Below are 25,681 nucleotides of genomic sequence, written 5' to 3'. Positions count from 1 at the left end.
CTCTATCAAGAAGCAGCAAAACAGAGGCGCAGCACCACCAAACACACAGACAAACCAAAGAACATGCAGGCCTTACAGCTGCATACATCTACCTGAGGATTATTAAGACAAGCAAGCAAAATGAAAGGACGAAGGGACAAAGGACCCATCTTTAAGGTGAAAGAAAACAACTCAATTGAAGATAAGTTCAACAGAGTTCCCTGGGCTCTCTCTCCTGTACAGCTAGCTAGTGGCTCAGGGGGATCAAGTGTGAGCAAACTCTCCTGAGCCTACAAGAATGGACATGTATAACAATCAGAAAACCATCCTTGGTTTCAGCCAAGAAGCTTCCAGGAATGTAGTGGTCTCCTGAGAGAACAGCCAAGGATGTGCCCTGACAAACACTACTGCAGCAGGGGAGGAGTTTTAACTCAGTGTTAGGAAGAACTTCCATGGTATTCAGCTCTGCAGCTGGAAGGAAAGTCAAGAAATCCAGGACACAATTTTCCCACTGAAGACACTACAATAAACATGATGGTCCAGAGACGTCTCCCAAGCCTGGATCCTAACTCTACCCTAGGAAAAAAGCCCAGACTCACTCTCGATGACAGGAGCGCTCCGATCGTTAATGTTGGTCACCTTCTTCAGTTTGGTCCCTTTGCAAATGTCTTGTAAGAGGGCGCCTCGATTCCGCTGCTCATCTCTACTGAGTTTGGGCTGTTCTGTGTTTGCCTGGAGGGAGAAGAAATGTTAAGTTTACCCCGAAGAGCTCCTTCTATCACAAGTCAAGGGTTCCATGAGATGCCGATGTGGCAGACCTATGTGCCAAGCAGCAGTACTGATGTGCTCCACCTCTCTTCCAGCTCCCCGCTTTGTTCCATGTAGGATACAGACCTCCCTCCAATCACCAGCTTCTGAGAGGAGGGCAAGACTAACCACAAATGTAAGTCTTGGACATGTTAAGAGAGCACTATCACCAGCACAAGGTTTTTCTGAGCACCCACTATGCCTCAAATATTGTGCTAAGTACTACTTAGATGACCTCATTTGAAACCTGTAGTACCCCACAGAAAGGCATGATTACTGCTATTCACGTTTGAAAGTGCGGATCAGAAGCTGAAGTTTCCGATGATCATGCAATTAGTAATTGATAAAAAGAATTCACACCCCAACCCTGACTGCAGAATCTTGTCCCAGCATAACCTGCCACCTCCCTACCTCTCCGTCCTCTATGCAGAGTTAAACAGCAGATCCTGATAGCCCTCACACAAAACTGAGGAAATAATGGTTCTGGGAAGTCAAGGGCACATGGTTAGCAGACACTGAGCCGACTTGTCAGACGGTTTTTTGTTTCCTGCGTTTTTAAAATTTTTTATTTATTATTTATTTTGGCTTTTCAAGACAGGGTTTCTGTGTAGTTCTGGTTGTCCTGGAATACTCTCTGTAGACCAGGCTGACCTTGATGTCAGAGATCTCCCTGCCTCTGGATTGCTGGAATTAAGAGTGTGCTAATTTTTTATACTTTAAAATGTTATTTGTCATTACTGTGTGTGCCCCTCTGAACATGCAGAGGTCAGAAGACAACGTTTTGGAGCTAGTTCTTCCCTTCCACTTTGAGTTCTGGAGACTGAACTCCGGTCACCAGAGCTATATCTGTCAAACCTGTGCTGAGTTTTACATGGTTGTACTGGCTCGTTTGTGTCAACTTGACACAAGCTGGAGTTATCTCAGGGAAAGGAGCCTCCCTTGAGAAATGCCTGCATGAGATCCAGCTGTAAAACAGTATCTCAAGTAGGGATCAAGAGCGGGAGGGCCCATTGTGGGTGGTGCCATCCCTGGGCTGGTACTCCTGGGTTCTGTAAGAAAACAAGCTGAGCAAGCCAGGGGAAGCAAGCCAGTAAAAGCACCATTCCATGGCCTCTGCATTAGTTTCTGCTTCCAGGTTCCTGCCCTGTGTGAATTCCTGTCCTGACTTCCTTTGGTGATGAACAGCAATGTGGAAGTGTAAACTGAATAAACCCACTCCTCCCAACTTGCTTCTTGGTCATGATGTTTGTGCAAGAATAGAAACTCTAAGTCAGCGCTGGTACAATTGCCTCAGAGTCTCTGCCTCTTTCAACCCCCTTCATCTTTCTCTTATGTCCCCAAGTCCCATCCTTAGCCTCCATCTACATGTTTCTAAGCAAAGCCAAGCATAGTTTGCACACTGTATAAAGCCCCCAGATCTGTGTAGGGAGACATGTTCATGTGTATGTATGTGTGAGGTCAACCTCTGGTGTGATGTCATGTGTCTTCCTCACATTCTCTCCACTTTGGCTTTTTATTTGTTTGCACTGTATTTTAGTTCTGAGACCAAGTCTAACTGCATAGCCTTGGCTGGCCTACACTCAGAGACCCACTCACCCCCAGTACTCTCAGCTTCTTTTTTACTTAAACAAGTACTAGAGTCAACTGAAGCCCTCCTGCTTGTGAGGTGAGTACCTTACTAACTGGAACCTGTCTCCCCAACCCTCCCAGTTTTCCATCTCACCCTCATGTCTGACTTCAGCTTCATACACACATCAGCAGATACAAAACCTCCCCAAATGAATATCCTACACACACCTCAGATGCAACACCCCACCGTTATGGTTCTGAATGCACTGGCGCGTGCGAGCATGTGTGTGTGTGTGTGTGTGTGTGTGTGTGTGTGTGTGTGTGTGTGTGTGTTAGTGCTGGGAACCAAACCTGGGGCACTGTGCAGTCTAGGCAAGTGTTCTACCACTGAGCTATAGTCACAGTTCACCTGTTAATTTTAACACCATTAATTATGTGTAGAGCTGTTTTTTGTTTTTTTCAGTTATTCCATTTGTGTCTCTGTGTGTACACGTACATGTGCACTCACATGCATGTGCTCACATATGAAGGCCAAAGACAACTTTCAGGAGTAAATTCTCTCCCCCTACCATGGGATCAAACTTAGGCTGCTAGGTTTGGCAAACATCTTCAGCTGCTGAGCCATTCTGCCAGCCCACAGGCAGAGCCTTTTAAGCTCTTAATGAAACTGTAAATTAGAAATGAAAACTATTCTAAAGCTGGGTATGGCAGCACACACTCCGATAACCATAGCCGGATGAGACTGCAGGATCTGGAGTTCAAGACCAGCCTGAAAAACAATGAATGTAACTATGCACAAAGGCTCATGGTGTCTTTCTTTCTCTTTTGTTTAAAAAAGAGATTTATTTATTTATTGTATATGAGTACACTGTCACTGTCTTCAGACACACCAGAAGAGGGCATCAGATTCCATTACAGATGGTTGTGAGCCACCATGTGGTTGCTGGTTTTTTGAACTCAGGACTTTTGGAAGAGCAGTCAGTGCTCTTAACCAGTGAGCCATCTCTCCAGCCCAGGCTCACAGTTTCTAATATAACAACTAAAGCCCAGGAAAAGCCTCGAATTACAGAACCTTAGCATATAAAGATGTTTTACAAACTGTGGTAGTTTCAATATGCTCGGTCCAGGAAGTAACACTATTAAGTGTGGCCCTGTTGGAGTAGGTATGGTATTGAAGGAGAAGGTGTGTGACTGTGGAGGTAGTCTTTGAGAGAGCTCCTAGTTGCCTGAGGATGTCAGTCTTCTGAGTGCTTTCAGTTCAAGACATAGAACTCTTGGCTCCTTCTCCAGTATCATGTCTGCCTGGACACTGCCATGCTTCATGCCATGATAATGGACTGCAAGCCAGCCCCAATTAAATGTCCCTTATAAAAGTTGCTTTTGTCATGGTGTCTCTTCTAAGCAATGGAAACCCTAAATAAGACACAAAGCAACAGTTAAAAAATCCAAGGACATGGCCATACTGACAAAAGGAATTAAATAAGAAGCAGATATTAAATTTTCAGCAACATTTAGGATTAAAAAGAATGCAGGGTCTGAAGAAATAGCTCATTTTGCTCCACATACAGAGGACCTGAGTTCAGTTCCCATTACCCATGTCAACTGACAACCAGTTGTAACTCCTGCTCCAAATCTGAGATTCTACTATGGCCTCCTCAGAAGATACCAGGCATATATGCTGTGCATATATACAGGCAAGCAAAAACCATTTATATGCATCATCTGTATGTTTTTTAATTACTAAGAAAGCGGCTAAGAGTCAATATAGTTTACCTATTAAGTTGTTATAGTTTACAACTGTTGACTATGAGGTTCATGACAACAGGACCACTGCTCAGTACTCTACAATGCCGGGTATGGAGAGGAAAAGTGCAAAACCGTTCAGATGAAAGCTGAGGATAGTCAGAGGTTGAGCCAGCAGGACTAGTTACATTCAGACAAGCTGGGGCTGCACAGTAAAACCCTGTCTTAAGCCCAAAACAACAAAGGGTGCTGCATGGTAGTATACGCCTTTAATCCTAGAACTGGGGAGGCAAAGGAAGGCAGATCTCTGAGTTTGAGTCCAGCCAAGTCTATACAGTGAGACCTGGCTAAAACAAAACAACACAAAACCAAACAAAAACCTAAGGAGCTGAAAAGAAGGATCAATGGTTGAGGGCACTGGCTGCTCTTCCAGAGGACCTGGGTTCAGTTCTTAGCACCCGCATGACAGCTCATCACCGTACTCCGGTTCAGGATCTGACAGTCTCTTCTGGCTTCCTAGGATACTAGGCATTCATATGGTACACAGACACATGCAGGCAAATCACCTGACATAAAAGAAATCAGTTTTTAAAACTGTAATGAATTAACTGGGAGCAGGAGAGAGGAGATGGTAGCAGAGAACAACCACCTCAAATCCGCATCCTCTCCTCAAGAATGTCAGAGAAATGAGACTAACCTATTCGGAATCTGTTGTCGTTGGTTTTGGTTTTTGGTGACAGGGTTTCTCTGTGTAGCCCTATCTGCCCTGGAACTTGCTCCGTAGTCCAGGCTGGCCTTGAATTTAGGGATCCACTTGCCTCTCACTTCCAAGTGCTGGGATAAAAGGCGTCTGTCACCACTGCCCAACTGAGACTAACCTATTTATAGAATAGTTATGGGGACTGGTCAGAAATGCAAACCAGCTGAGGCAGACAGGCTTGTTTGTTCTCTATCTACATTGCCTGCTGCTAAATGTATCTATGAATGAGACTCCAAGTATCTGCAAGAATCCAAGATGTAGTTGGGTAGTTGCTCAGGTTTACAATCTACAAGGAAAGAAAAAAAAAAAAAAAAAAAGGATCACATTGGGGCTGGAGAGGTGGCTCAGTGGTTAAGAGCACTGACAGCTCTTCCAGAAGTCATAAGTTCAAGTCCCAGCAACCACATGATGGCTCACAACCATCTATAAAGGGATCTGATGCCCTCTTTTGATGTATCTGAAAACACACCAGCTACAGTGTATTCATATGCATAAAATAAATAAATTCTTAAAAAAAAAAAAAAAAAAAGATCACACTGCAAGTTACAGGCTAGTCTGACCTATGTAACAAGCTCTAGGCCAGTCATATAGTAAGATCCTGTCTCAAAATTCAAGGAGAAGAAAATTTTTAGTTAAAATTTAAATATTTATTAAAAGTATAGATGGTATTTAAAACAATTAGTGGATACAGTCATTACATGTCTATAACCGCAGCAGTTAGGGGAATGAGGCAAATTTAGGGCCAGCCTAGATTACACAGCAAGTACTAGTCCAGCCTAGACTACATAACATATTTGTTGTTACAAACAAAAACAAAACTACAAGAGAGATAGGTGCTGGAAAATGGCTCTTGCAGAGGATCCGGGCTCCATTCTCAGCAGCCATGTCTGGCTGTACACTGCTGCTTGTAATGCTGTTCCTGAGGATCTCAAAGCTCTCTTCTGCCTCCCGGGGCACCAGGCATGCATGCGGTGCACATATATACATGCAAGCAAAACACTCATCCGTGTAAATTTAAAAAAAATAATACAACAAAAAAGAAGGCTCTCAGTGAAAGAACAGTCATGCAGGAAAATCTAGAAGTTTTAAACAAAAAAGTCTGAAAAGAAAAAGAACAGAACAATACGAAAAGTCCACCAATTTACTTACAGGTTTGAAGATAGCCCAGTGGAGAAATTACCTACCTGATTAAACGTGGGAGGTGGGGGAGGACCAGGCGGGGGTGGGGGTGGAGGAGGAATTGGCATTCTTGCCCTGCTCCCAGTTGGCACCGTTCTCTCTCCGTCTTTATTTTCAGCGTTAGGTCATTCATATACCTGTAACCAAAACCAAAATTCAAAAGAACAGCTTTATAATTAGAGGCTCTGAGTGCCCAGGAAGCCTAGGGTCTGACAGGGACCAGAGATCCTGAACACTTCATCCCCTACATTAATGCTCTGTAATATTTGTTTTGCAGTGCTGGGAATCAAATCCAGGGCCTCATGCATGCTAAGCATGGGCTTCACCACTGATCTCTATTCCCAGCCCAACTTAAAACAAACAGCAAAAACAACCAAAAAACTCAACTGTAGAAGCTTTAGGTTCATAGCAAAACAGAGCCAGAAGCACCAAGAGTTTCTCTGTAACTGTGCATGCTTCTCACTACAGCACAACTGTAACTGTTGACTGTTGGGTCACACAGTAGGAGTATGTTTGATTCTGTAAGAAGCTGTGAAGCTTCTGGATTTGCACCAGCAATGAAGAATTCCTGTTGTTCCACATCTCTGCCAGCACTTGGTGCTGTCGGTTTGGATCTTGGCCACTCTAGTAAGCATGCACTGTTTAGTTTGCAATCTTGCTTTAATTGGCAGTTCCCAAGGAGCTTGGTGTTGATCATGTTTTCATAAGCCTACCTGCCACTGTGTATCTTCTTGGCTGTTTAAATCCTCTGATCAGGGTAGGTGTGCTGGGCTTGAAGGTGTGTCGACTCTATGTTCTACTAATGAACCATTCAAAAATCCTAGCCTTACTTTTTTTTTAAATTAGACTTTTCATTTTACTGTTGGTTTAAAAGCTCTGTGTCTCTAATAATTTTTTTTTTCCAGTTTGTGGCTTGCCTTCTCATTTTCACGATTTTTTTTAACAGCCTTTTAAGAACATAAAATCACTGGCAGTAGTGTTCCATGCCTTTAGTCTCAGCATTCAGGAGGCAGAGGGTGAGGCCAACCTGGTCTACAAACCAAGTTTCAGGATAGCCAGGGCTACGCAGAAAAACCCTGTCCTGAAAAACGTGTGTGTGTGTGTGTGTGTGTGTGTGTGTGTGTGTGTGTGTATGTTTTCATATAGGATTATATATATTCTCTATACATGCACATATGTATGTACAAACACACATATGTATATAGCCGTATGTACAAACACACACATAAAGTCATTCTCAGTTTGAAAGGCATCCAAGAACAAGCTTTGACTCATAGGCCACAGTTCACCTGTACCTTGGAATAGACACACCCATGAGACTTGATTAGAGAATAAATACCACATGAGAAATTAGCTATACGCTTGGTCACAAAACACTTAGAATTTGAAACCTACAGTTATCTGCCCATTACAGTTTGCCTGAGTTCTCACAGGACTGAGCTGAGGGACTAAGTCATTACTCTGGCTAAAGATAAGCAGAGAGCTCAAGAACACCAAGTCCTCCAAAGCTTGGTCCCAAGAAAAATCTCTTTTCTTCATCTCCAAAAATGGAAGCCAGAATAACATGGGCACAAGGGCTACAAACTCAGATAGGAAAGATATAAAATAAAGGGCTAGAGAGATGGCTCAGCAGTCAAGAGCACTTGTTGCTCTGTAGCTCCCATACCAGACTGCTCACAACAGCCTGTAACTCTGTCTAGTTCCAGGGGATCCAATGCCCGCTCTGACCTCAAGGGGAACCCACCCACATGCAGCACAGACACACAGAAAAAAAAAAGTAAAAATAAATCTTAAAAAAAGAAACAAAATAAGGTCAATTAGTCTACAGAGGTACTGCCTCTAAACAAAGCAACTAATGTGCTTAGGGCACAGGGAGTTTGCAGTAGTCCACAATACAGATGGGAGACCGGGTGGACTAAGCCAAGCCTAAAAGTCAAGCTAGCATGGCAAACCACAGGAAGGCCTAGTTTTGAACTCCTTACAGGGATATCTGTAGTCCACTGTGAATAAGAAGTATTTTTAATAGTCTCTCAATGTCCAGCAGTGAAGATAGAAAAGAGGAACTATCCTAAAGGTTCTCTAGACCAGGAACTGTTGTAGGAGAATAGAACTGATCAGAAATTTGACTGACAAATCTCCAACTCCTACCAACGTGTGTCCCACAGAGCCAACTGTCTCAGAGACAAAGATCTGAAGAACAGTGAGTGCTGCATGGGCATTCTCAGGAGGCTGAGGCCTGTATTCTCTTTGAAGCTGAGCAGTGGTGGTGGCTCTGCTCAATCCTTAAGGCCACCACAAAGGGGAAAAAAGATATTCCAACCAGTTGTTCTCTAACTTCCACACACATCCAGGCAGGGACTGGGAGATAGCTTAGTTGGTAATGTGAGTAGAGTTCCATCCACAGAACCAACAGTAAGAAGCTGGTTACAATGGGTAATGGTGGTGCACACCTTTATTCCCAGAGGCAGGTAGATCTCTGACTTTGAGGCCTGGTCTATAGAGTAAGTTCTAGGACAGCCAGGGATATACAAAGAAATGGTTTCAAAAACACAAAGCTGGGTATGGTAACAAACACTTATTGTCTTGGTGCAGAAGAGACAAGCCAGGAGAAGCCAGCCTAGGCTTTGACAAGTTCCAGGCCAATGAGACTGTCTCTACATGAGGTGAGCCGATTTCTTAAGGATACACAAATCGTACCTGTGTATGTACGCACACACGCATGCATGCACGGATGCTAGCTACCCTCCAAGGGAAATACCATTTCAGTTCTGGTTCCAAAGTTGAGTATCATAGCCTCCTTTTACCAAGATCTAACCCTTCAGTTCAGAGGTTTTCAACCTGAGTCTTGGCCCTTTTGGGACTGCACACCAGTTATCCTGTATAATAGATATTTACATTAGAAATTACAACAGCAGCAGAGTTAAGTTATGAAGTACGGATGAGGGGCTGGAGAGATGGCTCAGCGGTTAAGAGCACTGACTGCTCTTCCAGAGGTCCTGAGTTCAAATCCCAGCAACCACATGGTGGCTCACAACCATCTGTAATAAGACCTGATGCTCTCTCCTGGTGTGTCTGAAGATAGCAACAGTGTACTTACATATAATTAATAAATAAATCTTTAAAAAAAAAAAGAAAGAAAAAACAAGAAAATGAAGTACGGATGACATAATTTTATGGTTGGGGTCACCAACTGTATTAGGAAGTTAGAGGACCACTGCACCAATTGTTTATCAATCTATGCTAGGAGGAGCAATGCCCAATGCCTGTGGTCCCAGCTACTTCAGAAGCTGAGGCAGGAAGATTACCTAAACCCAGAAGGTCAAGATCAACCTGGGCAAAACAAGACCCCATCCTATTCAATGTCCCCAAACAGATGCTTAGCTTCACTAAAATACTAATCAAAGTGGTAAATCTTCATATGTAGAAACCCTATTTCCATCGACTGCCTCTGTCCCTGTCCCGAATGATGAAGCTTCCTGGCCGGGAGAACAAAACGGCTGTGGTTATGGGGACGGTCACAGATGATGTGTGGATTCTGGAAGTGCCCAAGCTGAAGCCAGGCCTGAAGTTGCATCTTCAAGGCTGGGGGTAAGATTCTCACCTTTGACCAGCTGGCCCTGGAGTCTCCCAAGGGCCGAGGCACTGTGCTCCTGTCTAGTCCTCTGAAGAGCTGAGAGGTGTACCGACACTTTGGCAAGGCCACAGGAACTTCACACAGCCTCACCAAACCCTATGTCCATTCCAAGGGCCAGAAGTTTGAATGTGACGGAGGCCAAAAAGCCAGCCACGGCTACAAAAACTAACCCTGGATCTTACTGTTAATAAAAAAGCTCTGGATGTTAAAAAAGAAAAAAGAAAGAAAAGAAACAAAACCCTATCATCAAGGGGGCAATTTTAAAATAAATTTAAAGGGTTATTTTCCAAATCCAGAAGTGTCCTTCTGTAGCCAATATGCCAATAACACCAAAGAAGTCAAAAAGGAGCAAGAACTTCCCACTCACAGCCAATCAGGAGCAGTTAGCTTACTACGCCACAGGCAGAACACAATCTCTTACTGGAAGGAAGATGGAGACTTGGGCATACTGGGATACCTTCTAGGGTTAAAAGTCACCACATGGAATGTGCCTGCCTGTCCACTTTCCTTTAATGTGACTCCTAACAAACAATAAAGGCCTGATATGGTGGCATGTGCCTTTAAGCTCAGCATTTAAGGCAGAGTCAAGTAGATCTCTAGGTTTGAGGCCAGCCTGCTCTGAATAGCAACTTCAGGCTAGCCAGGCTGAATAGTGGAACCATGTCTCAAAAACAAACAAATCACACACAGAAAACAACAAAATAACCCAAAACAACAATAACAAAACAAGAGAGCTGAGAGATCAGGAGTTCCTTACCACAGTGCTGTAATGACATCTAGTACTCAAGACAAAGAACATCAATTCAGGAAGAGCAGGAGCTGCCCAAGAGTAAGGACACACCTGTCCAGGAGATCACCTGACAACAGGAACCAAACAGGTTCCTGCACTTAGTTAGGAACTGGTGTCCACAGAGAACAAAGCACACGGCATGCATCCTGTGTTCCAGGTAGGTCAGACGAGCAAAGCGTCCCCCAGTGCATTTCTAGTGTATCTAAAATCAAGGAAGCGGTCAAGAGCAACTTTCAGGTCTCACCTATTTTTCCCTCACTACTCCATTACAGGGCTACAGAGTACAGAGCTGTCATCTCTCAACAGAAAAGGGACCAATGCCTTTCTGAAATTCAGCCGAGTCAAATGTCTGACAGATTTCTATTACATGCACAGCTGGAGTTAAAATGCCAAGGTGATTTTGTGAAGGGGCATGTAGCACTCTTGTGGTGGCTGGGAATTCAACTTTTGTCCTCTGGAAGAGTGGTGCTCCCCAGCCCCACCCTAGGTTTTCTAAAACAGATTATGAATGGGCAGGGTTTTTGTTGCTGTTGATTGGTCTTTAAGCAATGTTCTAGACAGGAGTATTGGCATAGACTTTTTTATCTCTGGACTCAGAGACAAAGACAAATAAACTTCTGTGAGTTTCAGGCCAGCCCAATCTACACAGCAAGTTCTAGGCCAACCAGTGCTACCTAGAGAAGACTGTCTCAAAAAACAATAGATGGGTGGATAAATTTACAAAGTCTCACATAGCTGGGGCTAGCTCTGGGCTCTCTATGCAGTCAAGGATGACCCTGAATTATTCTTTTTTTTTTTTTTTTTTTTTTTTTTTTTAGTTTATTTATTTATTTTATGAGTACACTGTTGCTATCTGCAGAAACACCAGATGAAGGCATCAGATCTGTGAGTCACCATGTGGTTACTGGGAATTGAGAACCTCTGGAAGAGCAGTCAGTATTCTTAACCACTGAGCCATCTCTCCAGCCCCCGACCCTGAATTCTTGACCCTCTTCCCTTTGCCTCCTGGATTCTGGGATTACAGGTACATACCACAGCTGGTACCAGTATTCCGGATCAGTGATTTTTCACTGTTGTAACGAACACAGAAGCTGGGCAGGTAGCACTCCTGTAACCCCAGCACATGGGAGGCTGAAGCAGACCGCAAGGGGGGTGACAGCTTGGTAAAACATTACATAAGCATTTTAGAAAGAGTCTAAGACAGAGAGAGGCTTAGGAGATAGCTCAGCAGGTAAAAGTATGCCACCAAAGCCTAACAACCTGAGTTCAATTCCCAGAACGCATAGCAGAAAGAAGGAAAGGACTCCCTAAAGTTGCCCTCTTGGCTCCAGATGTATATCTGTACTTGCACACACTACACATGCACTCATACATAAACAGAATAAATTGGGCTGGAGAGATGGCTCAGCTATTAAGAGCACTGACTGCTCTTCCAGAGGTTCTGAGTTCAATTCCCAACGACCACATGGTGGCTCACAACCATCTGTAACAGGATCTGAAGCCCTCTTCTGGTGTGTCTGAAGACAGTGACAGTGTACTCATATACATAAAATAAATAAATAAATCTTAAAAAGAAAGAAAGAAAGAAAGAAAAGGCCTAGGGTGTGGCTCATTTGTAAAGTATGCACACTGCTTGCACAAAGCCTTGAGTTTATTCCTCAGCAGAAAATAAATACATAAAACATAGAGCTGTTTCTATAAAGATGCTCATCAGAGAATGCAAATGCACTCAGTGCCAGAGTCAACCAACACAGCTTAACTAACAAACACAGGGATTTCCCATAACTCGACACTACACCTCCTGACTCCCAGGCGATTGACAGCACCCAAGGAGTAGGGCTGCAAACACATTTCTGTTTTGCTGGCTAGCAGTGAAGGACAAAGCAGTTTTCTATGAATCTTACTATATACCATGGTTAAAAACAAACTTCAAAGCCAGACTTGGTGGCACTTGGGAAACAGAAGGACGGGAATTTGAGAGCAGCTGGGATTACATGAGACCCTGTCTCCAAAGCCAAAAAACCCAACTTGAAAACCTCAGTGCTGTGGCAATCCACGGTAGATGATTTATGTGTGCTTTCAGAGTGCAGCCATTTCCCACTTCACCAGAGACATTAACACATTCCTGAATTTTGACAGTTAAATGATAGAGTACCTCAATGTTCATAATTAATATTTCCTCCCCACCCACATATCCCAGCAATCAGGGAGCTTAAGAGATACTACTAGTAAGAAAAGTGGAGTCACACATTAAAATTTATTACTGTCAGGCAGCTTGAAGGCTAGGGAAGGTCAAGATTTAGGATACTGACTGACTGAGCTCCTTTACTGAAGAATTACTTGAATAAATTCCTCAACATGGAGGGAACATCACACAAAGGGCACACATTCTAATTTAGAAATTCAGACCAGAAATCCAGAGCCAGACAGACTGAAACTGTCTGAACATAATACTGGCAATACTAAGGAAAGCCTTTGGGAGTTTGCCCCCTGAGATATAAGAGGGCATCTACATTTATAAGGAACTCTCCTAAAGTTGGGTTGTTGAGCTCACCTGTAATTAGTCACATCTAGGACATTTGTTTAAGAAAGAAACTCAAACACAAGGCCTTAACCCAAACAACCTGAGAAACTTCAATGTGAAGGAGTCCAAGACACAGAAGCACCAGTAACCACCTTTGGCACTGAGTGGACACATCAGCAAATGAATGTGCTAGTTAAGTATGTATTTTCAATGTCCCCTCATAAAACATTAAAATCACAATAAAGGGGGATTTACTTTCTAAAGGTACCAACCAAAACCCAAAACTACCAGGCTGAAATACAGCTCAGTGGCAAATGCAAGACCCTAGGTTTAATACCTATCATTAAATTAATCAAAAACAAGAACAAAGAAAATGGGGAAAGAAATCAGAGAGAGAGAGAGAGAGAGAGAGAGAGAGAGAGAGAGAGAGAGAGAGAGAGAGAGAGAGAGAGAGAGAGAGGCTGAAAAACTGTAACCCAGGAGTGCAGGTGCTTTGGCAATCACTAACTACACAGAAAGAAAAAGGCTCAACACTTGGCAGTGGATCACAAGGAAGAGATTTAGAAAGAGCTCACAAATACAGAGTCCCCTGGAACCTAGGGAAGACAGGTAGCAGGAGGCTGAAAGTCTGTAAGAACCAGATCCTTCCTTCCCTCTGCCACTGCTGAACCAAAGACCCTTAACTAAGGGCCAACCAGTCACATCTAAGGACAAGAGGGTAGCAATGGAAGCAGGGGTGTTAGGGCAGCCAGATGACTTTACTTGGTGATGGGTAAAGGTTCTTACAGCCACAGAAAAGACCTGATGTCTAAACTGGGGACACAGTTCGAGAAAAAACTGACTCCACTTGACGTCCATACTCTGGCATTTATGAACATAAGCATGTACACACACATACACACAGAGACTAAATGAGTAAACGTAAGAAAGAAGTTTAAATGACAGAATACCAATGAAGGAATGGCTGCACTGGTGGTACAGGCTTGTTATCCTAGCGCTGAGGTAGAAGGATCATGAATTTGAAGTCAACCGGAGCTACACAGTAAGACCTTCTCTCTCAATAAAACCAAAAACAAGACAAACAGTAATAATGGGGTTAGAGAGATGGCTCAGCAGTTAGGAACACTCGCTGCTTTCCCAAAGGACCCAGGCCTGGTTCCCATCATTCACATGGCCATTTACAACTGCCCTTAACTCTAGTTTCAAAGAGTCAGAGCCCGTTTCTGGACTTCAGAAAGACACCAGGCACGCACATGGTACGAGACACATGCAAGCAAAACACCCACACATAAAATAAAACATTTATTTAGAAAATTAACAAAATTTAAAATATCTTTTAAAAGGAAAAGAAAAAAACGTTGAAAAGCAGTAAGTGAAACATACACAGGAAATACTGAAGGCTGCACCAGCTCTGCTCTAGGTCTAACAGGAGCTGACCAGAGAGGTGAGGAAAAGCTCACCAGGCATTGTGACAGCACACACCTTTGGGAGGCAGAGTCAGCGGATCTCCGTGAGTTTTTGAGGCCAGTCTAGTCTACATACCATAGAGAGACCTGTCAAAAAAAAAAAAAAAAAAGAAAGAAAGAAAAAGTCGGGGTGGGGTTGGAGGAGCTTTACCTCCTATAATACAGGCTCAGAATACATACGTCATAAAAATTAAGAAATGGAGTATAATGCCAGTCATGGTGACCCAAGACTTAATCCCAACACTCAGAGCCAGCCTGATCTATCTACATAGAGAGCTCCAGACCAACCCACTATATAGTGAGATTCTGTGTCAAAAACAGTGGGGCTGGAGTGATGGCTCAGTAGCTAAGAGCTCCAGGCTGAGGTTGTAGGCACATGCAAGGCCAGACTTGTTACACAGCTGCTGAGAACCAAACATGACCTCATAGCAAGAGCCCTTAGCCACTGAACCAACTCTGTAACTATAACGTTGGGTTTTGGCTTTGTTTCTTTTAATTTCAAGCTTTGTAATAGGTTTGATTCCCCCCCCCCCACTTTCTTAGAGACAGGGTTTCTCTGTGTAGCTCTGGCTGTCCTGGAACCTACTCTGTCAACCAGGTTGCTCTTGAACTCAGAGATCTGCATACCTCTGCTTCCCAAGAGCTCTCTTTGACTATAAACTATGTATTCTTACTGTTTTAATAAAATGACAAGCTGCACGTAGTGGCACCTGCCTATAATCTAGCTCTCAAGAGGCTGAGGCAGGAGTGCTTCCAATTCAAGGCCAGTTTGATCTACATAATGAAATCAATCCTGGGGGCTGAACATAGAAGCCTGTAATTCTAACACCTGGAAGGAAGGGTGTAGTGATCAACGGCTATAATCCCAACACCCACGTAGAGGAGGCAGGTGTACCACAAGTTCAAGGTCTTCCCCAGTTACAAGGCAAAATCACTCCATTTATTTTCTTATTCATTTAAGTGTGTATATTTATGTGTGATCCACAGTGTACATGGAGGGGGCAGGGGTCAGAGGACAACTTTATAGAGCTAGTTTTCTTGGCTCACCTTCATGTGAGTTCCAGGTACTAAACTCAGGTCACCAGCAAGTGACCTCTAAGCAATCTGACCAGGCCCTATTTTTTTTTTTTTTTTTTTTTTTTTTTTTAGTACTTATTTGGATGTGGGGAGTGGGGTTTGTGTGTGCCATGCTGCATTGGAGAAGGTTGGAGGACAGAGGATCTCTGATCTTCCCTCCTGTGCAGGTCCTTGGGAATGCTCAGGTTGTCAAGCTTGTCAGCGAATGCCTTTACCTACTGAAATGTCTCACTAGCCCCTGCTCTCAGCTTTTTAAGGTTAATTTACTTTTCAAGATTTCAGTTTTTATTATGTGTGTTATATGTGACTTTATTTTTTTTAAAAAGGGAGAATATAAACAAAATCATCACACAAAAATAATGACCAATGGTTCAAGTCAATCCTAGACCCAGTACCAAAGCAAATAAAGAGTAGAAAAATGTATCAGCAAAATGGCTCCACAGGTAAAGGTGCTTGCCCCTCAAGCCTCACATCCTGTGTTTGATGGAACCCAGGTAAAAGTAGAAGCTAAGAAACAATTCCATAAAGATACCCTATGACCTCTGCACATGCACCAAGGCATATTTATATCCTGTGAATGCTCCACAACAGTAAAGAATTAAAAGGATATTCAAAAGAATTAAAAAGATTTTCAGTCTTGCTTGAACCTCTAATGGAATTGGGCTGCCCACAGTGACCTGGATCTCTGCCACAGTCTGGGTGTAACCACAGAGTGATCAGTGGCCTCAGCATCTACCCTATCAAGAGGCCAAATATGTGAGCAACCTCCATATTTAGACACTAAATGAAATCATGACCAAAACGGGTGTGGCAACACACAACCATAGTCCCAGAGATTCAGGAGGCTGAAGCAGGAAGTAGCTTAAGCCTAGGAATTTGGAGCCAGCAAGGACAACCCAACAGGACTCATTTATTTAAATGTTTAAAAAGTCAAATATAAGGGCAAAGGCAAACACAAGGAAAGGATTAGAAAGCACAGTAGAACATGCCTGGGATCATTGATCTCAGAAGGCTGAGGCAGGAGGATTACATGATGGAGACCTATCACTGACTGTGGTGGTTTGAATATGCTTAGCCCAGGAGGGGCACTATTTGGAGGTGTGGCCTTGTTGGAGGAAGTATGTCTCAGTGGGATGGGCAAGAAAGGAAATCCTCCTCCTAGCCACATGGGAGCCAGTCTTCTCCTAGCTGCCTAGTAGCTAGTCTGCTCCTGGCTTCCTTTAGATGAAGATGTAGAACTCTCAACTCCTCCAGTGTCATACCTGCCTGGACGATACCACACTTGCTGCCATGTTTCCTACCTTGATGATAATGAACTGACCTCCGAACCTGTAAGCCAGCCTCAATTAAATGCTGTCCTTTATAACTTACCTTGATCATGGTGTCTCTTCACAGCATTGGAAACCCTAACTGAGACACTTTACCACTTCTAAGGTCTCTTGTTTTCTTATTCTTTTGAGATACGGTCTTTTATTTTGTAGTCCTCAGTGGCCTGGAACTCAACTTTGTAGACCAGGCTAGCTCTGGACTCATAGAGATCGCCTGTCTCCCTCCTCCAAACTGGAATTAAGTATCTATATGCCTATTGTTTTTTGTTTTTATTTTTTTAAATATTTGTTTATGTGAGTACACTGTAGCTGTCTTCAGACACACCAGAAGAGGGCATCAGATCCCATTACAGATGGTTGTGAGCCAACACGTGGTTGCTGGGAATTGAACTCAGGAACTCTGGAAGAGCAGTCGGTGCTCTTAACCACTGAGCCATCTCTCCAGCCCCGCCTACTGTTTTTTAAGGGTAGCATTACACTGACCAGACCTAGAGTTCCAGGCCAGCCAAGGCTACATAGTGAGAGTCTGTCTTTAAAAAAAAAAAAAAAAGAAAGAGATCTATTACAAACAAGAAAGGCAGAGACCTCATCACTGATGGCAAAATAGGCTACTCTTACTGTAAGCTATCCATATCTCTTAGAAGTCACTGCCCATCGCCATCAGAGCATCCTTCCTGTGCACACCCCAAACACAAAGCAGAAAGCCCCCACAAAAAAGCCAGTAACAAATTCCACTAAGAAAAGGCCTGAAAGAAACTCTAAGCAGATGCTTCATGAAACTGCTGATGGACTTCACATAGAACGAGATGCCATGCCTCATTTCAAACAATATATCTAGTCCCAACTCACCACAGATAATCTAAAGACAGCACCATGACATTCCTTGTAGAAGTGTCTCCTCTCACATTTTAATATCCCTGAGCCACCAGAAATACAGGCACTTCTTACCGAGATGCTGGAAACACTTGCACACTGACACTCCTTTATCACCAGTGATGGGCTAAATCAAGAGTCTACTTGAAGTTATGAAAGCAGAGCAGGCTGATCCAATTACGTAAGAAAAGTACTCAATCACACAGGACCATCTGGGCTTTGAATACTGTGATTTCTGAACGAAAGTCAGCAGCTACAAATGCTTTTCTGACAGACCAGAAGAGGGTATCTGATCCATTACAGATGGCTGTGAGCCACCACGTGGTTGTTGGGAATTGAACTCAGGACCTCTGGAAGAACAGACAGTGCTCTTAACCGCTGAGCCATCTCTCCAGCCCTACAAATACTTTTCCACTGTTAGAATGACCCCAAATAAAAATTCTGGATCAGGACAGCCCTCCCCTCAGGGTACTCATTCACTTGCACACTTGACAAGACTTGTGTGTCCTGTGGAAAATCCAACTCAGATGATTGGATGATAGAACACTATTCTCCCAAATCCATATAAGAACATCTGTATTCTCTGCTTGGCCCCAAAAGATTCAGAAAATCCGTCAAGATTCCCTACAACTACAGATCTTTTGTCTCCTTGATAGCCAATAATAATCCCAGCATCCTCCATAATCTAAGAACTGCTCCCCAGTAATCTTAAAACCTAATCCAGCCAACCAGGCTTAATTTACAAAATTGGGAAAAGTTGAGATTAAAGGGACAAGCATTATTAAGGGAAATTCTGGTGGAAAACAAGATCCAAAGACCAAGGTGCAGACAACTTCAGCAGTAACCAGCACTATGGAAAGAGTTAACTACAAGTTTCCTGACTCTGAGCTCAGCATTCTCTCAAGCTGCAGCTGGGGGTATAGCTCGGAGGCAGAGACTTGCTTGGCCTGCTTGAGGCCTGAGTCTGGTCTTCAGTATCACAAAAATGAACTAGTCAGCTGACTGAAGTGCCTAGGATGAGTTACATTCTCTTGCCCCGACCTCTCTGCTCTTCACCTGGGCAGTATGAGGGCCTTCTTTCCTCAGAATCCATTCCTTCCTCAGGACCTTCACCTAAATCACCCTTAAATCCTCCTTCATCCTTAAAAGTCATTCCCTCCAAGTTCTCCCCTGACTGCCCTCTACTCAGCCAGCCTGGACTCCCCATTAGCTGCCTACACGGGGTACACAACAACAGTTAATCACTTCTTTAATGGAGGTCTTTTCTACTAGACCATAGGCAAAAACTCAAGCCAGTTTGCTGGTGCTTGGCACACATTAGGGGAAAATGTCCTTATTTCCCATTAACTTAAGAATTACTTCAAAGGAAACAAACAAACCAACCAACCCCGAGTGTAGTGGCACCCGTTTAAAGGCCAGCTTGAGCTACAACACCCTGCCTCAAGAAAACAAATCAAAGGGTTAGAGACGTTTCCACTGTTAAGAGCACATGTAGTCCTCCCACATGACCCAAGTCTAATCTCTGCCTAGCGGCTCCCAACACCTATAACTCCACCCATAGAAACTGACACCCTCTTCTATCCTCCACAGGCATGTGTGAGCGATCATGTACACACATGTAATTCCTTTTTAATGAGATGAGGGTTGGGTTATAGTTCAGTTGGTAGAAAATGAAGGAGACGAAGCAAAAAAAAAAAATCTAAAATCAATTTCAAAAGCTAAATTCATTGTGGTAATTTTTGGAGCATAGTTTGTAAAAGGCTGCAAAGTTTGAGTATCAGGATAGGGCAAATCTATTACTAATGGGGGATAATGACCAACACACAACAAAAAACAAAAGATGCAACCTGGCAGTGGTGGAACAGGCCTTTTTAATCCTAGTGCTTGGGAGACAGAGGCAGGAGAATCTCTGAGGTTAAGGCCAGCCTGGTCTACAGACTGAGTTCCAGGACAGCCAGAGAAACCCTGTATACTGGCTGGTTTTGTGTCAACTTGACACAGCTGGAATTATCACAGACAAAGGAGCCTCAGTTGGGGAAATGCCTCCATGAGATCCAGCTGTAAGGCATTTTCTCAACTAGTGATCAAGGGGGGAGGGCCCAGCCCATTGTGGGTGGTGCCATCCCTGGGCTGGTAGACCTGGGTTCTATAAGAAAGCAGGCTGAGCAAGCCAGGGGAAGCAAGCCAGTAAGTAATATCCCTCCATGGCCTCTGCATCAGCTCCTGCTTCCTGACCTGCTTGAGTTCCAGTCCTGACTTCCTCTTGGTGATGAACATCGATATGGGAGTGTAAGCTGAATAAACCCTTTCATCCCAACTTGCTTTTTGGTCATGATGTTTGTGCAGGAATAGAAACCCTGACTAAGACACTCTGTCTCAAAAAAAAAAAAAAAAACAAAAAAACAAAAAAACTAAACAACAACAGCAATAAAAAAAAAACAAAAACACAAAACATGCATGCTCCCTTTGGCAGCACACACACTAAAATTGGATCAATACAGAGATTAGCATGACCTTTGGGCAAGGAGTTCATCAAATTCATGAAGTGCTTCATGTTTCAAAAAACAAAAATTACAGGTAGTATTAACAATGTAGCTGCAGAGATGATCAGCCACTGAGAGAACACATTGCTCTTGCAAGAAGATCTGAGTTCGAGTTCTAATACCCAGGTCAGGCAGTTCCCAACTCCTATAAAGATGGAACAGTGGACTGGGCTGAAGGCAAGTCAAAGGTAGAATACATTATATACTTCCCCCCAATGCTAATATTCCTTGCATGTGTTAGGCAAGTGTCTTCCACTGAGCTAAGCCTTGGATCTTGCTGAACAGCTCAAGCTGACCTTAAGCTCAACCCTCTGCCTTTGCCCCTGGAGCGCTGACACTGCAGGCAAGAGCCAACATGCTCAGCTTCATTTATTTTCTTACTATTTGAATTCTGTACTACTTGCTTAAATTATAAAGCTTGTTTTTTGAACAAGGCTTCCTATAGCCCACTCAAGATAGATATTAACAGCAAGCCCCACCACAACTGGCCTAACATATAAAATCTGCAAAAATAATTTCATCTTTATTATTCTTTTTAAAAGTGGTGTGTGGGGGTGAGGGGACTGGAGAGATGGCTCAGTGGTTAAGAGAACTGGCTGCTCTTCCAGAGGTCCTGAGTTCAATTCCCAGTAACCACATGGTGGCTCACAACCATCTGTATGTAATGGGGATCCGATGCCCTCTCCCTCTTCTGGTATGTCTGAGACAGCTATAGTGTGCTCATACATGAAATAAATAAATAAATCTTTTTCAAAAAGTGGTGTGTGTGTGTGTGTGTGTGTGTGTGAGTATGTCTGTGTGAGTGCCGAACACACATGTGGGTGCCTCCAGCATCCAGAAGAAGGCAATGCTGGATCCCCTGGATTTAGAGTTATGGGCAATGGTGAGTCACATCTGAGAGTGTTAGGAAAGGGCTACACTGTGAGACCTTGCCTCAAAAGTCATAGTGAGGTGGCTACAGTGTTTGCCCCTCTACCATGTAGCCTGATGACCTGAGTTCAAGTCTTGGAGCCCACATAAATGTAGAATTATGTGCATCCTCCACCTGTTCATCCACACCCATACTGCCCCATCTCTCTTACCCAGGAGTGCACACAGACGTACACGCACACACTATTTTAATAAGTAGGGATGAAATCTACCACATATACCCCTTTTCAGGAAAGAAATATCTGGAACACAAGCATGATGTTGCCACAATCTAGAATCAAAGCTCTGGACCAGAGTCAAAATCTCCATAGCTAAACCTACTGGCTTTTTCTCCCCACCTTGGGAGAGGGGTGATGGGACTCACCCTCCCACTGAGTTCCATCATCATTAGCCATCCTATCCAGTTTTTAAATCTGAGTATTAAAGACAGAATATTCTATGGCCGGTGGGATGGTTCCATAGGTAACAGCACTTGCCAGGTAAGCCTTGGCAACCTCTCTTCAATCCCCAGAACATAAAGGCGGGAGGGAAGAACCAATTCCAGCAGTAGTCCTCTGACCAACACACATACTTCTGTCCCCCCACACACACCAACCCCCCTCACACACACCATGCATATATACAATAATAATAAATAATATGTTTAAAAATACACTAATGATGAGAAATAAAGTATGTATTCAAAGACAAGAGGATTCATTTTGGGGTTCTCTCCAATGCTACTGGGGCTATTGCCATATATTAAAGAAGACATCATCATAATCTGCCCCAAGATCCAGTACAGATAACGTCATCTTCAACTACTTATCTCCCGAAAAGCAAAAGATTATTTACTAGGTAGAACACAGTCCAAAAGCCTAAAAAGCCAGGCAGGCCAATTCCTAGCTCAGCAATCTGAGTGAGTACTCTATGCCTCCACAGAATCTCTTTGCATAGTAGTAAGACTAACTTAGATAGTAACACATCTATGAGCAGTTTTTCCTCTAATATCTCTAAATTCTTTAGATTACCCCCTTTGGGTTTTAAAACAGGATCTTACTCGGCAGCCCTGAGTGGCCTTGAATCTGCTATCATCCTCAGCCTCCTAAGTGCTGGGACTATCAGCATGAACCTCAACACCTGGCTTCTACTTAACATTTTCAGTATCTTGTCATAGACAATGCCAGCAAACACTTCCTGAAGCTGGAAGTGTAGTTCAGTGGTGGAGCACTTGCCTAGCACAGGTGATTTTATCCCCGGAAACTGAGAGAACGTAGGGGCGACACAGACCTGCTGAAATGTTCCTAACTTCAGACTATAGGGCTCTTCTGGTTCAAAGAACTGGGAGTGAGAACATGGGAGTGGGAAACACTGTTTTCCTCATGCCCTGGTCTTGCAAAGTCAGGCAAATGAAATGATTCTGCAGTCAATCACCAGATAAAGAAGAAATAGACTTGAATTTAGAAGAAAAGGATTGCCAAACATTCAGCAAAGAGTTCTGCCTCTATTTCCTTGCAGAGCAGCCCTTGCAATCTACCAGTAGACTTCATTTCAACATGGGCCGCCCCATCCACTCTAATCCAGGGCATATTCCCCAAGAGGCGGTCATTCAGCCCGAATTCCGCCAGCTTCTGCTTGGAAACTGTGTGAAGAATAGTTAACAAGAACTTACTTTGAGAAAGAGATCAACAATCACACTCCCAAAGAAAAGAAGTTATTCGGCAGAGGGATGCATGTTGCCAAAATGTTGGACAGAGCTTCAAGGTCCCAGTTTGTGTCTCTGCAACTATTCTTTGCTTTGACAGAATCCATTCTCTGGCTCAAGAAACCCAGCTCAGCTTCTGTCCCTGTCCCCATTAGAAACAGTCAAGAATCCTTTCATTTTGGTGGCATCAAGCTGTGACACAGACAAGATGCCCACCAGAGGAGGAGGGGGTGACCTGCCACTTTCTACTTAGGACTATTTGAAGCAGAGCAGTGGAAAAATGTGACAGGATGGGAAAGACTGAACATCACTGTACTAAAGGAACAGGCCATTGCTCTACAAGTTAGAGCAAAGCTCTCTTAAAAATAAACCAAAAAAGCCTGGCAGTGGTGATGCAAGCCTTTAATCCTAGCACTCCGGAGGCAGAGGCAGGTGGATCTCTAAGTTCAAGATCAACCTAGTCAACAGAACAAGTTCTAGGACAGCCAGGACTACAAAGAGAAACCCTGTCATATGATCTTACATAAGTTTTTGCCTCTAAATATGCACATTAACTTCTGGAGCTCTTCATGAGTCAGTAGGAAAACTAGGGTTTGCTAGAACAGCCTGAATAGCCCATGAACTCCAGAATTACTTAAGGGAAACAGGAAAAACATACTCAAGTATGCCATGGAGCAGAACGGGAGGCTGCAGTCAAGCAAGAATGTGTGATGATATTCCCTTCAACAGAACAGGATCCCTTTTCTTAAAGTCCAAAGTAAAACTTAAAAACTATTCTGGCAGGAAATGGTGGCACATGCCTTTGATCCCAGCACTTTAGAAGGAAGAGGCATGAGGGGGTCTCTATACATTCAAGGCCAGCCTGGTCTACAGAGTGAGTTCCAACACAGCCAGAGCCAGGGCTACACAGAGAAACCCTGTTTCAAGGGGGAAAAAAAGTAACCTATTCCCAATACCCTTACCCTCCCCCTGAATCTCACCTTTGTGTCCACATAAGTAATCAGCACCAACTAGTGTAAACACCATTTCTGATATCAAGAGTGAGAGAGAGGGCTGGAGAGATGGCTTGGTGGTTAAGAGCACTGACTGCTCTTCCCAGAGGTCCTGAGTTCAATTCCCAGCAACCACATGGTGGCTCACGGCCATCTGTAATGGAATCTGATGCCCTCTTCTGGAGTGTCTGATGACAGCTACAGTGTACTCACATGCATTAAATGAATAAATCTTTAAAAAAAAAAAAAAGAGTGAGAGAGAATTAAAACTGCCCAATCTCTGGCAAACCTATGTCAGACCTCAGAAATGCCAAGACCTTCAGAAACACTTCTAGGCTAAACAAGTTCACTTACCAGCCAAGTATTATAGCCAAAGAAAAAGCTAAAACAGAATGTTAAAGGATTGACAAGAAAGCATCTAATCCTGTCTACAGCACACTCCCAACCAGTGACTGCAAGGCAACACAGCTTCACTGACTGAACCAAGGCATGTGGCTCAACTCTCTACAATCTTCAGGTAGGTAGAAGATGAGGCAGTGCATTCTTCAAGTCACTAAGAGCTGAATTCATTCATTTCAGACTCTGAAGCCCACTACTTCCTCTTGGTAATAACAACACAGTAACATAAAAATTTCAACTATTAAAAATATTAAGATAGTGGGTGTGAGAGATTGATTGCTCAGTGGTTAAGAACACTGGCTGCTCTTCCAAAGGTCCTGGGTTCAATTCCCAGCAACCACTTGGTGGCTCACAACCATCTATAATAGAATCTGATGCAGATCTCTGTGAGTTCCAGGACAGTGAGGGTTACACAGAGAAACTGTCTCCCCCCCCAAAAAAAAGTGAATTTCAGGGATCGGATGTAGCTTAGAGGCACAGTCCTTGTCCAGCATCTATGTGGATGAGGATTTAAACGCCAGCAGAAGGAGGGCGGGGGAGAGGGGGACAGAGGTAGATTCCAGTGCACACCAGCTTCCTCCAGTTCCTTGTTTCAATATTATCCCCCCCCCCAGTATATGCCTTCCTGATCATTCTTAATCAGTAACTCAACCGTGCACACAGCCTACGTTTAGCGCCTTCAGATTTTCATCTTCCCTCATCTCACACCGCTGCAACAGGAACCTTCAACTCCAGGTGCTCCCAAGCGCATCTCAGGCATTTCTCCGACTCCCTCTCATCCAACACTCTCAGGATCTTCTCCTCCAGCGTCAACAGCTTCTCTCTCAACCATCCTTTTCACCCAAATCAATCCCGAAATGTCACACCATCCTCCTCAACTCCAGAGCATCCTGCCAATGATTACCTTTCCCAACAGGTCCTCCCTTCCCCATTTCCCCCTCCGCGCACCGCTCCCCTCCTTCCTCACCCAGAGTTGCCTCTTACTCACCTCACCCAACCCTTCAGAATCTCTAATTTCCTGTCTCTCAAAAACCTCCCCTTCTGCCCATTTGCTCAGTCGGTACCCGTCGCCCTCCACCGCCCTCCACTCGGACGGCCCACGCCCCCTCTCCAGGGTCCCCAGGCCCCGCCCCCAGGCCCCCTCTCCGCCCCAGGCCCCTCCTCCTGTGTCCCCTCCCCCCCACAGCCCCCCTTCCCAGCTCTCCCTCCCACTCAGGTCCGCAGGTCACCTCAGCGGCGGACTCAGCCGCCTCGGCGTCTTTCCCACCTGGCGGGGGCTGCTCCGGGAGCGAATCCTCCGTCACCTCAGTCCTGGTTTAGTTCTGCCCGTTCGCCCGCGGCAAGCTCTCTCTCTCTCTCTCGCCGCCGCCCCTTTTACCAACCCGGAAATGGATCCGCTCCCAC

The 25,681-nt window shown here is 44.1% G+C and overlaps 1 protein-coding gene across 1 annotated transcript in view; it reads right to left on the bottom strand.

The window, feature by feature from the left end:
* WIPF2 (WAS/WASL interacting protein family member 2) overlaps nucleotides 1-25,681 on the bottom strand; it is a 38,750-nt gene extending 13,069 nt beyond the window's left edge. The window contains exons 1-3 of the mRNA XM_080922754.1: nucleotides 25,545-25,681; nucleotides 6,043-6,174; nucleotides 579-711 (exon numbers count right to left, since the gene is read on the bottom strand). Of these exons, the coding sequence (XP_080778880.1) occupies nucleotides 579-711; nucleotides 6,043-6,105 (196 nt within the window). The 5' untranslated portion in view covers nucleotides 6,106-6,174; nucleotides 25,545-25,681. The remainder of the gene's footprint in view (nucleotides 1-578; nucleotides 712-6,042; nucleotides 6,175-25,544) is intronic.

Source organism: Micromys minutus, assembly GCF_963924665.1.
Source record: "Micromys minutus genome assembly, chromosome: 10".
Classification (NCBI taxonomy): domain Eukaryota; kingdom Metazoa; phylum Chordata; class Mammalia; order Rodentia; family Muridae; genus Micromys; species Micromys minutus.
This window is presented reverse-complemented; position numbering and strand designations above follow the sequence as displayed.